Here is a 14,180-nt window from a genome sequence, read left to right as displayed (position 1 = left end):
TTCATTGCACAGAGTTTGATGCTAGGATATACGATGGTGTGTGTGGGGAGTAAGGGGGGCTAATAGCTAGGACCGATTTGCACTTGTGTGAATTTAATATTACATTTCTAAACTAAATATGGGAGAATGAAAAATTTCAATATTTACACATAGGAGTGTAATACTTCATTCCACAATGTAGTGCATTTTTTTGAAGTCAAACTTTGCCAACATTAATGAAGTTTATAGATAAAACTATCTACATCTATAATACCAAGCATGTAAATTATGAACATATAACTCATGGTGTACCCAATGATGTGCATTTGGTATTCTAGAGTACATGTTTTCTCTATAAATATGGTCAAAGTTTGTAATGCTTCAGTTTCAGAAAAATCTATAGGCACTACACTTTGGAACAGAGGGAGTATTGTTGGTTGCAAAGTCTACACTTAATATTATAAATCGAGACCATGGCTAGCCTTAATAACAGAACACTTGGTGGCTATTGCACCAATACTTTAATTGAATTACAGAGTTTTGTGGAGATCTCAAATATACAAAATATCGGGTCTCAGTTAGAAAGTACTCCAACCAATAAGAGTACAAACTCAGTAGATAGATAATAAAATGTCCAAAAACTTGGTAAATTTCTAGCAATAATTGCTTTTAGGTCGACAAACATGCCTCTTCGAACTGACACAAAATCCTTATACCAATGACGACCTGAAAAAAGAAGAAAAGAAGTCAACTATCTTACAAGAATTCATGTTCCAGAAATGTATTTTGCAACCAATTGCAAGCAAGAGCAGATCAAAAATACTATCCAACAAAAAATTCCTGTGTAAAATGTATGAACCACTAACATGCACATGTCAACCATGTTCCAAGAACAACAATTAATCCTCACATGCCGGACAATAGCATGCACTTACCCAGTCAGACAGCGAACCTTCGTCTTGCACAACTACACAAGAGAGCAAGCAACACACACGCGTGAGGAAGCCAATTTCTTTTCCAGGCTACACGACTCTCCCAAGTACTAAAATGTCTGCACATCCCGTGGGCGAGGCGTGCGCAGTTGCCGCCAACCAGGAGGTCGCGCTCGCAGAGTTTGCTGCAATGGCACTTCTTACTTCGCATGCTTAGAGTATCTTCAACAGTTTTGTAAAAAATTCGCGTTCAATAAAAACTTTAGCGCATCACTAGAGGACTTTTAATGCACGGGGACTAACATTGCTTTTAAAAATGTCAAAAACACGCTGAAGCGCACGCGATCCGGCGCGATAGCGCTTTTTTAAGCGTGTCCAAAACATATTAGCGCATAGTATTTTACAGCCTTTATTGAATCTGTCTGACGCCCAAAAAGATGGATTTTTAGCGCGCGAAGCTTTTTTTGGACACGTGTTGGAGATGCTCTTAGAAGTGGCGATGCTCCGGTGCAGCCAGATGCTGGATCTCGCGGCATGACTCTTAGAGCCCAAACTAACACTAAAAACACTTAATGACATAGTGTCCTTCATTAGGTTTCTAATAAATGTCATGTTAACCCTAACCAGTTGCCAAGATATTTCCCTAACACCGCTTAGAATAATTTCACTTCAATAGCAACCTAAATCCTAAAAACTGAACTATAGAACTTACACAGATTACTCTAGCAATAACAACCTCAGATGACAACATATATTGCTAACTATAATGATGAAACACTAGGTGGAAATTAGTTATTAGTTTAATCAAAGTACACAATGTCACGATACAACAAAGCTTAAAAATATATTGTCTCGGAGATCGAACATGCATAATATCTTGATATATGTTATTGGTTTTGATTTAGAAATTTAATTGTGGTACAACACAACATATTGCATATGTCATATGGAAAATTATTTACGATAGATCAAAGGGGATAAATACTTGGCATATATACTATGTGTGTTGGCTCAATAGCATAAGCGATGTAGAACTATTGAGCTAATAATCGTCATTTATGCCCACAATCTAAAATGAGCTCCACAGCTAATACCAACAAGGAACCCTTCTTGCAATGACCTCAATATTTATCTGTTCCTCGAGTCAATCAGATCGTTCTTCCTCTGATATAAATCGTAATGTGTTTTTCTAATTCATCTCTTCCTTATGTATAATGGAACCGACAAAACCCGGCCAACAGATAAATGTCTATTTTGTTTTGGGAAGGAACGATCTTCTGTCGGTATATTTTATGACTTCCCGTGCTTTTCTAAATAACGCATCCACGTTCACTCATCACGAGTGGTGAATCTTGCAAGAAAATGAAGAAGGGGCTCAATGTTAACGGTGTAAAGAAAAATACATTAAGTCTTAGTTTTTTAGTTCAAATAATGTTATTTTTTTATGATGAACACTAGTAAATTTTGTTTTCCAATTTTTGTAGGGGGGGCTCAAGCATGTTGAAGCACCCCCCCCCCTAGATTTGCCACTCACCACCACATGCATAATAAGAGTGATCATACTTAACGGTGTAAAGAAAAATACTTAACGGTGTAAAGAAAAATGAAGAAGGGGCTCAATGTTAACGGTGTAAAGAGTGATCATACTTAACGGTGTAAAGAAAATGAAGAAGGGGCTCAATTTTAACGGTGTAAAGAAAAATACATTAAGTCTTAGTTTTTTAGTTCAAATAATGTTATTTTTTTAAGAGTGATAAGAGTGATCATACTTTTGTACACACATCTACATTTGTCATGTATTCACACCCGCACACCTCCATACACTCCGCCAAGAAGTGTGTGACAATTATTTCTTTCCTCAAAATATATTAGTTTTCAAGATTGCATACATCAGACATGGCTTTTATGATACCAAGAAAACGTAATACTGATGTGTTCTCCCTTATTAATATCAAACAGTTTATGTTATAAAGTTTATATATTATATCATATAAAGGTTTTCGTAAAAAAAAGTATCTGCAAAGGTAATACTAAGAATCACGTTTATACGTTATATCTCCTTATTAATATTGATCTATCCTTTTATTATTAATTAATAACCAAACACAACAAATGCAATTCTCATAATATAAAAAGCTCTAGTTGTATGAGTTGCCCATTGACTTCAAGAAAGTATGCATGATAAATCGTGCTAAAAGAAATGCTTACTCAAGTGAGCAATTTTGCTTGATTTGTTTTATTGAGTATCACTCACGTGTGTGAGGGTTGTTTTCACCCGCATACACAAGTTACCTAATTTCCTTGAGTTTCAGCCATTTATGCATCTCCAAAATAGACAACGCAGAACTGCCACTAGACTAGGCGAGCACAACTCTGCCACGGACATGGAACCTCAAATGATGAACTAATTAGACAAGGACTGAAGCAGCAATGTTGTCCCCACCAACATTACAGCCTGGCCGAGCACCAAAGCACATGGAAGGAGTATAAAGGGAGGCAATAAGACACCCCTTTGTTCATAGGGTAGGAAAAATCGTAGGAATAGAAAGTCATAGGAAATGAGATGACATGCATCTCAAATCATATGAGTAGGAATAGAAAAGGGCATGTCCTTTGATTCACATCATAGGATTTTTTTTTCATTTGAGTCTAGGTTAATGCTTCTTTTCCTATGAAATGTGAAGGGTATGAAGAATTCCCCCATAGTAATAGGATCCTATTCCTATAAGAGAAAGAGCTCTAAAGGATTTTTTTTTCCTATAGAAATCCTACCTAGGCCTATTCTAATGGTAATCAAAGGAGGCCTTATTCTAATGTAAATCCAGTGCATACTAGTAGTCGGTTCTCCAACAGTTCATTCAATGACTACTTAGTTTTTCTGTTTCCAGAATGCAAGTATCAAATGCACACCACGGGTTTATAACAGCAAAACATTTTAATCATGACCCCATTTTGATTACTTGTAAGATTCTTATCGTAGACTCTATACAATCATGTGTGAACTAAACTTCATTTTATAATCGCACTTAAGCAGATGTTAAATAACAAACTCCTGAAGAAAATTGTATTAACATAATATATTACATTACCAGTCCAAAGATATATATTTGAGCTATTTTAAGATGCTCCAACTTACCTCCAAGGAGGTATGGCGAGCATTCAATATTAGTCATCCATCGATAATGGTGTTTCGTGTAGGGAAATAAAGGGTGTGTTAGATGATGTAACAACTTTAAGCATAGTGAGTTTTTCTAAAGAAAGAAATGCCCAAAGGCTTACAAATTCATTCCATGTACACCATGCATTCCTTGTCTCTTTTTATATGCCATAGTTTACCAATTGATGATCTTTCTCTTTAATAAATGTGTAAGAACATTATATTGAGTTGTACTTGAGCATGTGTGAGAACTTATTACTTATTTCCATGAATTCAGCCAGCTATTTTTTTTTTTGCCGCTTAAAAATAAAATTTCATTACAGTACATGTGATAAGATGGAAACCAGGAATGAAAAATCACAATATGTCGAACAAAACCATTTGATACAAATTACTAGCAGGAGATTAGAAGCTTTCTAGGAAAGAAATATGATTATTTTTTTACTTAGGGACGAACAAAAAACTACTAGACATATAATACTGTGTATAGCTTTAGTGATATATATGTGTGTTAGTTAAGTGCCGATTACTTGATGGTAAATTATGCAAACACAACACTCATAATCATATTTATGCGATATTTTTTTTTCACAATGAGGTCATCCGTATTAACATTGATCCCTTCTTTTTCTTATTCATTTAAAATGACAAATAAATACAACTCTTACCATATAGAAAAAAGTACTATTATTGAGGTCTTTTAACATGCTCCTCCTTAGCCCCCCCCCCCCCCCCATATGAGAGGTAAGAGTATAAAATAGATCCGAGTTGTTGATTGCATTAAGTAGTGAGTTTGATTGACTCTTACCTTCTTACCTCCCATGCGAAAAGAGGGAGTAAGAGGGAGGATGTTAAAATTGCTCATTATTATTTGCATTTGGTACTCGTAAACTCCGAAAAAATATACATGTGATTCTTGCATGAAAACATTTTTATTGAGGATCACTCACGCGGCTGTTTCTCCTATGTATATAAGTGACCTAATTTCGTTGGGTTTGAGTCATTTGTATGTGTCCGGAATGACAATGCACAACTCCATCTAGGCTAGGTGAGCACTACTCCACCGCAAATGAAGAACCTCCAACGGTAAACTAATTATACAAGGAAGGAATCACGACAAAGTTGCCTTGGCCGTAATTACATCTTGCTTGAGTACTAAAGCATATGGAATAAGTATGAAGGGGTGCTTAACAACTCGTTGATGACGAGTTTATTGATGTATATGATGGGATTTTGTAGCCTAAATGAATCCCTTCACCATGAGATTGCGAAGTACCAGTCTCGGTTTTTCTGGGCTGGGAAAGGCGATAAACAAAAATATCACATGGTCAAATGGCCGGAGATATGTAAACCCAAGGACCAGGGTGGTCTTGGGATTATCTCATCCAAGCGGATGAATATTGCACTCCTGTCCAAATGGCTATGGAGGATAGCCGCCGGCGAGGGAGGTCTCTGGTTAGATATTATTCGGGGAAAATACCTTCGGGGACAGTCCTGGGCTTTCACAGCCAGATCTGGGGGATCCCAGTTCTGGCAGTCCATTGTTCAGATCATGCCAGTTCTCCGGCTGGGCTCTTCTATCAAAGTGGGAAGGGTCAATTCCACTTTAATTTTGGCTGGACCGATGGTACGACCCTCAGGCCTTTGCCTCTCGCTTCCAACCTCTTTTCTGCATTTGCGTCCAACAATTTATCTCTATGGAGGACGCTCTATCTGATATAGCGGGTATCACCTTGAGGAGGTCCTTTGGCCCCGTCGAACGGGACCTATGGGATGAGCTAATTCAATGTGTGGCTCTACATTCTCCAACCTTAGAGGAGGATGTAATCCACTGCCAGCTTGAGCCTAGTGGCCGGTTTTCAACCAAATCGCTCTACCAAGCGATATTACCTACCTCAGGACCTACCGAGCTGAATATCCTATGGGAATTCAAGTTGCCACTGAAGATCAAAATTTGCTTGTGGCAACTACTGCACGGCCAGGTCTCGTCCGGGATGGAGGTGCTGAAACGACACGACCCCTCCGATGGATTGTGTCCTCTGTGTAGGGTACCAGAAGACTGCAACCACATATTCTTCAAGTGCCCGACTGCGAGGTTCATGTGGTGCTATTCACGGGAGGCGGTTGGGGGAAATGGTGCCACGATAACCTGCCCGAGTTGTTTGCCGAGGTCCTAGGGGCTCATAGTGCTGCTGTGAGACCGATCTTGTGGGTTACCATCGGTGCCCTTCTATGGACCCTCTGGAATATCCGAAATAAACTTGTGATTGACCATGTTATTCCTCTGCGTGCGACTCATGCAATCTTCAAATTATGTGGTTTTCTCTAGATATGGCGGCCGCTTAGCCGGCGCAACGACCGGGACTTCTTCGACATCACGGCCACAACATTGTGAGCCATCGCCGCACGCTTGACATCCCCTCCGATGCCGCTTCCACCTCCACGTCCTGAGCCGGATTAACTTAGCTGCCATGTTCTCTTATTTGGGGATTCCTGTGCTGCTCCCCCATCACGACTTCCTATTTTTCAGTTGTACTTTGCCCCTGGCGGTTAACAGTTGGCTGAACCTTGTGTGCATGTGTGTGTTGTGGTGTTTTGTATGCTCTGATCGATGCTTTATAATATAAAGCAGGGGGAAACTCTGTTTTCGTCAATAAGTATGAAGGGGGGCAAGAAGGAGTGCGAAGTTTTGGTGGGCGGGGGCATTGGAGGACTTTATTTCAAAAGATTCAAAAATGATATTTCTATGTTTTAAAAAAATCCAAAAATAAATATGTGAAAACTTATACATATTTGCAGTGGATCTGTAAATTTTTGTTAAAAAAATATTTTTTGCAAGCTACACAAAAATAACAAAATTTCGGCCCAAGAACAACAAAAAAGGGCCCATTTTCATTTATGTTTTTGTTTTCTATGTATACGTCACATATGAAAGTATATTGTTATGAACTTTTTCCTCAACGTGTTATATATGTATTTGCATATGTTTTATTCTTTTAACTTTTTTTGTGATGTCGAAATATGATTTTTTAAAGTCCACCCTAGTGCCCGGGCTCCATTTGCACTTTTCGGGCAAGAAGTCAATCCTTCTAATGCTAATCCAATGGATACTAAGAGCATCTCTAGCAGACCCCGTATAAGTGGTCAAACCCGTAAGAAAATTATGTTTTACACTTTTGGTCACAAAAAGTATGCAGAACAGAAACCGTAAAAGTGGTCCAACCTGTAAAATTTTGAAGGAGCACAGTAAAGCCACACCCAAAACCCTTATTTTTTGATGATTGGAAGGCTGATTCTAGGTGGCCCATATACCGGTCAAACCTCGTCGGAGCAAACACGCCGCCTCGAAGTTTGCCGGAATCCACCCTAAAGTTGTCAGAATTCATCACCGCACGCCGAAAAAGACCGCTGGACGCCGCAATCGATCGTTGCCGATTTGAATTGGACGAGCTCGACCTCGATGGCCTCCCATGACCTCAGCCTGGCAGGCGAAATCCTCCCAGTGCGGCAGGCAAAGGTGCACGGCTTGGCCCGCGCGGCTGGCAACACAGCAAGTCGCTGACGACGGAGGCGACGGGGCATGGCCGACGGGCGACAAGGCATGGCCGGCGAGGTTGGGCACGACCGGCATGGTGATGGGGTGCATCCGACGGGGACAGGCCGCGGCCGACGGGCGACCGGGCGCGTCTGACGGGGTCGGACGCGGCCGGCGTGGCCGACACGGCCGACTGGAGGAAGGGGCGGCGGCCGCTGGACCGAAGGAAGGAGCTCTTTACTGCTGTTTTACAGTTTCTGCATAGCTAAGATGAATCTTTAACATGCTTTTTTTCGACCCGTATCCCATTTTTACAGTTTGCATTTTTACAGTGTGTGCTAGAGATGCTCTAACAGTAGTAGGTGTTCCAGCAGTTCATTGAATAACGAGTTTGTTTCTGTTTTCGAAATGCAAGAATAAAATGCACACATCTCAGGTTTACAATATCCATAGAGATATCACATCCAAACATGTTACGCAAGATCCCAGATTCTTTTAAATTCGATGGACATGCAATATTCTAATAGTTGACCCAAACAGTCAGTGTGGCCGAAACTTCATTATTAGATATCCAATAAATGACCCAAGATACTTATGTAACACCACCTAGAATAATTTCACTTCAGTAGCAACCTAACTCCTAAAGAGTAAACTATAAAACTTATACAGACTACTCTAGCAATAATAACCTAAGACGTCAATATTGCTAATTGTAGCAATTAATTGAACTATTAATTTAATAAAATTACACAATCTCATGATTATGAAAAAGCTTTAAAATGTGTTGTATTGGAGATCGAACATGCATAATATCTTGATATATGTTATGGGTTTTGACTTCGAAATTCTAGCTGTGGTACAGCACAACATGTTGCATGCATATGTCACATGGAAAACTATCTTTTGATAGACCAAGGATGTAAATACTTGGCATGTACACCATTTGTGATCTTGAAATAGACTTTCGTCTTACTTTATAAATAAAGCAATTGTTCATACAAGCAACACACCGATCCGGATCATATGCGTGTATGACACATGCATAATATAAGACCGAGCAGACTTTTATACGGGCATCTACATTTCTAATGAGTTGGGTATATATTAACACATCTTAAAAATTACCTTCCTGCCAAACACATTCCCATCCGTACATAAACTGAGCATTCAGATCTAATCCATGGTGAATGTATTCACACCCGCACGCCTCCATACACTCCGCCAACAAGCATGCGACAATACTTTTTTTTCAAAATAATATATTCGTTTTCAAGGTTGCATACATCAGGCAAGGATTTTATGATGCCAAGAGAACATAATCCCACCGTAAAAAACAAAAATAACCCCATTACAGAACATGTGATAATAGGAAACCATCGAGTAAATTAGCATAATATGTTGAGTAAGAATTTACCTGGCACAAAACATTAATACAGAGTTTCTAGGAAACAGTATTGATGATAATTTTACTTTGGGACTAGAAAAATGTGGCATACAATATTGTGTATATGGCGCTGCAACGAGATATAAGTTACCACTTGTTGTATATTACTTGATGAAAACTATGTGCAAAGGTAATACTCAGAATCATGTTTATATATTATGTCTCCTCGTTAATATAGATATGTATCCTTTTTTTTTATTAAGAACCACACACGACAAGCATAATTCTCATAATATAAAAGCTCTAGTTTGTACGAGTTGACTGTTAACTCCAAAGAAGTATGCATGCTAAATCGTGTTTAAAAAATGCTTATTTAAGTGAGTATGTTGCTTGAAAAAGCCTTTTATTGAGCATCACTCACGTGTGTGAGCGCTGCTTTTCCCTGCATACACAAGTTACCTAATTTCCCTGAGTTTCAGCCATTTAAGCATCTCCAAAATAAACAACGCATAACTCCCACTACACCAGGCGAGCACTACTTTGCCATGAACACGGAACCTCAAGCGATGAACAAATTAGACTAGGACGCTGATGTTGTCTCCGCCATCATTACAAAGTTAGAGTACTGAAGCACAAGGGAGGAGTATAAAGGGAGACACTGATTCTAGTGTAAATCCAGTGCCTTTTTGTAGTAGGTTATCCAACAGTTCATTCAATGACAAGGCACTTTTTTCTTTTCAAAAATCAAGTACAAAATGCACACCTCAGGTTTATAACAGTGAAACATTTTAATCAAGACACCATTTTAATTACTTGTAAGATTCTTATGAGAGACTATACAATCATGTGTGAACTAAACTTCATTTTATAATCTTACTCAAGAAGATGCATTAAATAATAGACTCCCATAGAATATACTATTAAATTATTAGTCCAGAGATATACATATAAGATCTCTTTTAATATGCTCCAACTTACTTCCAAGGAGGTACAAAGAGCATTCGATTTTAGTCATCCGTCGATAAGGGTGTGTTAGACAGCAAAAACTTTAAGTACAGTGAGTTTTCTTAAACAAAGAAATGTCCAAAGGCGTACAAATTTATTCCATGTACACCATGCAGTCCTTCTCATGGTTTACTAATTCATGATATTTTTCATTCAGAAATGTGTAAGAACATTGTTGTGAGTTGTAGTTGAGCACGTGTGGGAGCTTAAAACTTATTTCCATGAATTTTGTATGATATTGTCTTGTGCTACGTAAAAAATAAAATTCCATGACAGAACATGTGATAAGATGGAAAAAGGAATATAAAATTGCGATATATTAAACTAAATCATTTGAGTATAAATAACTAGCTAGAGAAATTAATAGAAAAATTCAAGGAAATAAATATTATTATTAGTTTACTGACGAACAATAACCAACGGGAGACATAATCTTGTGTATAGACTCAATGATAGATATGTGTATTAATTAGGTGCAGATTACTTGTTGGTAAATTGTACAAACATACACTGATAATCATGTTTATATATATATATATATATATATATATATATATATCACAGCGAGGCCATTCCTATGAAAATCGATCCCTTGTTTTTCTTATTCATTAACAATGACACACAAATGCAGCGCTTGCCTAGTCTTAGAGACAATAAAGGGGCTGTTATTTTTGCATCCTATCGCAAACTGTTCCATTGCAATGAGGCTCTTGAAGCAGAACTACAAGCTATGAAAGAAGGGCTAGAGCTGGCGGTGGTGCACTCTCAGGCCACTATTGTACTTCAGTCCGATTGTTTGTGGCTCTCAAGATGATTGTGGAGAAGTCCTTTGATAGATCTGCGTATGGTCATCTAGTGTCGGTGATTAGGAGGTATCTCATGGATAGGGTTGTTATTTCTCTTAAAATTGCTCGGGAACAAAATAGAGTTGTTCGTTGTTTAGCGAACTATGGTAGATGTGGTGATAGCACAGCTTGTTGGTTGGGCCAGCCACCTCCATGCATTACCAAATTAGTTGCTGAAGATTGTAATTCTATAAATTTGGAATAAAACCCTATGGTTCATCGCAAAAAAAAAAGCAAAGCTTGCCATATAGAAAAATGTATTATTTGTGTCAGATGCCGGTAAACTCCAAGAAAAATATGCATGTGATTCTTGCATCATTTTTGTTTTATTCAGGATGTCTCATGCATGGTTTTTTTTTTCGAATACGCAAATGTTTGTGTATCTTTTCATTGAAAGAAGAAGAGTGTTACAGCATGGGATTACATCAACTCATTATGCCATTTACACAAGAAAGCATGAAAGTGAGTAGAGCAAACAAATAAGGGGTTGCTCAGCCCCGATAGGAACAAAATGATATGTAAACTAACTAATTTCCTTGGGTTTCAGTGATTTGTATGTATCCAGATTAATAATGCACAACTCCATCACTAGTAGAAAATAGGTCTTTTATTTGACCCTTAAATTTCGGTTTGGTTTTGAATCGGGACTAATATGACCATTAGTCCCTGTTTCAATGGGCATCATTAGCCCCGATTTGATTCGGACCTATAATCCCGGTTTGTGTCACAAACTGGGACTAAAGGATGGTGGCAGTGTTCTGTTAGGCCGGGGCCCCTTTAGTCCCGATTTGTATCACAAACCGTGGCTATATGTGGACCTTTAGCCTCGGTTCATTATACAAACCGGGACTAAAGAGTTTTTTATATAAACCCCTTCGTCCAGCCCGAGCTCATTGCTCTGTTTTCTTCACTCTCTCCTCTGTTCTTCCCCTTGCTCAAGCTCATCCTTCAATTTTCACCAAGATTTATGAAGATTCGAGGCACTCCATCTAGACTAGGCGAGCACTATACTCCGCCCCGCAAATGAAGAACCTCCAACGCTGAACTAATTAGCGAAGGAAGAAAGCGCAGCAGTGTTGCCTTGGCGGTCATTTTATCTTGCTGGAGTACGGAAGCATAGGGGAGAAGTATAAAGGGGGGAGTCTAATTCTAATGCAAATCCAAAGGATACTAACAGTAGTAGGTTCTCCAGCAGTTCGCTGAATGACCAGCTTGTTTTCGTTTTCAAAATGCAAGAATAAAAAAACACACATCTCCGGTTACAATATCCAAAGAGATCTCATATCCAAACATGTTACTCAAGATCCCGTTATTTTGATTGTTTTTAAATTTGAATGGATATGCAAGATTCTTACAGAAGACTATGGCCGAAACTTTTTTTTTTAGAATAAAAACTTCATTTTATAATCCCACTTAAGAAGATGCATGAAGTAATAAACTCCCACAGGAGATTGTATGCATAGAATATGTGACAATAATCCAAGGATCAATATATATTTTTCTTCATAACCTTTCATAAATTAATAGTGAATTTGAACAAACACACACCTGTATCCCCCTTTCTCTTTGCCTTCGGTGTTTCCAGCTTAATTATCGCGCTCCACGGGAAGCTCTCCTAGGGAAGAAACAAAGGAGGGGTATGTATATGTATGTAACTGTGGGCATTTGCATAATTAAGAATATTGAAACACTGTATTCTAGAGTGTACCTGTGCAGTTTCTAGTCCTACCTTCTTCTGAAGTCCCTTCACCATTTGCAAAATTATTTCTTGTATCGCTATCGCTATCGTTAGCGATCATCTCAGAAACACAAGCGAGCAGATACAGTTCTGTTTCGTCTACTTCGTCCGATCCCAAACTTGCATCACTTTCTTCTTCATTCACCGAACTAGTTTCATCTTGGAGATGGCCGGCGTCATCAGCCACCGGAGAAGCCGGTGGCGCCGTGAACAGGCTCCTGTTAGGCACCGGTGAAGACGGCGCAATCAGCCAGCAGCGGTTGCCTTGTGAGGACGAAGCAGCCACTGCCGACTTAGCTGCAGAGCTTTCTCCGCGTTCGTGTCCGCGTCCGCGTCGAGAACCTCGACTGTCTCCCGCGGCCGCTTTCTTCTTGATCTTGATCTTGGTCGGTGGGACTGCGACGACAGTTTCATCGTCGCTAATATGGATTACTTCCAGCGAATCAGCTTTCCTCTTGTTGATCCGAGCCTCCTCCTCCACGCATCCATCCGATGCCGGCTGCAGCGGGACAATTTTGGCGCGCTCTGTGATTCTCCGGCGTGCAGAACCCTCTGCATCGCCGACGTCCTTCGGCCTCAAGCGGGCGAGCGAGGTACGCTCGGACTTGACCTGGTTGGCAGCGCCCTTCTCCACGCGCTGGGCCGCGTCGAAACCGGCCTCGGAGCGCCCGATACGGCGAAGGCGCACGAGATTCGCGGCGTCGCGGCTCCCCGGCTGGGCGTCACGGCGGGCGTCATTGGCGTTGGAGGCCATATTTTCGGCGGCGTAGCGTTGGCAAAGCGAAAACCTAGACGATGGAGACAAGAGTGCGGGGCGTCCGTCGGCTGCAGTGTGGCAAAACTTGGACAGACAAGAGTGAGGGATGTGTGAGTCAGCGGGTGCGGATTCTGTGTGCCTGCGCGTGTTCAGTGGACGCCGATTGGTTCTGGCGATCAGGAGGGGATCCAGGTGGGTTCCACCAGGGCACTAATTGTGAGCCAATCAAAAACCCTAGGCTATTTTATTCAGAGAGCAAATTTTTTTTTTGAGACGGAGCAACTTCTTTTTTTCTGAGATGATTCAGAGCCCAAATTAGGCAAACCCTATTTAGGGTCACACGTGCCGGTTACAGGCAAAATTTGCTAACTGGCGCCTGCAGCGCTATGCAATAAGTCGGCCCATCTAGAATTTTTTCATGAACTTTTTTAGTCCGTGAACTTTTAAAAACAAATGGTGAACTTCTTGAAAAATCGATGATTTTTTTTTGAAATAGGTGAACATTTTTAAAAATCGATGAACATAATTTAAAATTCATGAACTTTTTTCAAATTGAGTGTACTATTTTTAAAAATTGATGAACATTTTTTCAAAATCGATGATATTTTTTGAATTCTGTGAACTTTTCGAAAATTCATGAACATATTTTTCAAAAATCGGTGACATTTTTTTCATGACCATTGAAAGATTTTGCAAGTCTGAACTTTTTAAAATTCTATGAACTTTTTTTGATTTTTGAATAACCAACGCATTTTTTATGGACCGGTCCACAAAGAGGGCTGCTCGAGGCGCCCGTTCCCCTAGTGGCGCCTGAAGCGCCACATAGGAGGTCCCCGCAAATTATGCTA

At 39.8% G+C, this 14,180-nt stretch overlaps 1 protein-coding gene across 2 annotated transcripts; it reads right to left on the bottom strand.

Moving 5' to 3' along the window:
• Positions 1–466: 466 nt before the first annotated feature.
• LOC123430190 lies at positions 467–13,421 on the bottom strand. 2 transcript variants are annotated; one of them, XM_045114081.1, is made up of 3 exons: positions 12,546–13,421; positions 12,386–12,452; positions 467–705 (listed from the first exon to the last, which is right to left on the bottom strand). In XM_045114081.1, exons 1-2 carry the CDS (start codon positions 13,327–13,329, stop codon positions 12,424–12,426), a joined length of 813 nt encoding a protein of 270 aa, XP_044970016.1. In that variant the 5' UTR covers positions 13,330–13,421; the 3' UTR covers positions 467–705; positions 12,386–12,423. The 2 variants fall into 2 exon arrangements, with proteins under 2 accessions (XP_044970016.1, XP_044970017.1); XM_045114082.1 differs by having other exon boundaries at positions 12,567–13,421.
• Between the last annotated feature and the right edge of the window lie 759 nt (positions 13,422–14,180).

Source organism: Hordeum vulgare, chromosome 2H, assembly GCF_904849725.1.
Source record: "Hordeum vulgare subsp. vulgare chromosome 2H, MorexV3_pseudomolecules_assembly, whole genome shotgun sequence".
Lineage (NCBI taxonomy): Eukaryota > Viridiplantae > Streptophyta > Magnoliopsida > Poales > Poaceae > Hordeum > Hordeum vulgare.
The sequence above is the reverse complement of the archived record's forward strand: the minus strand, read 5'-3'. Positions and strand labels throughout refer to the sequence as shown.

Excerpts from the sequence above, each read along its gene's own strand:
- LOC123430190 (XM_045114081.1), bottom strand. The coding sequence starts at position 13,329 with ATGGCCTCCAACGCCAATGACGCCCGCCGTGACGCCCAGCCGGGGAGC. Across the intron at positions 12,453-12,545 it reads TAGGACTAGAAACTGCACAG|GAGAGCTTCCCGTGGAGCGC; the intron begins GTACACTCTAGA and ends TTTCTTCCCTAG.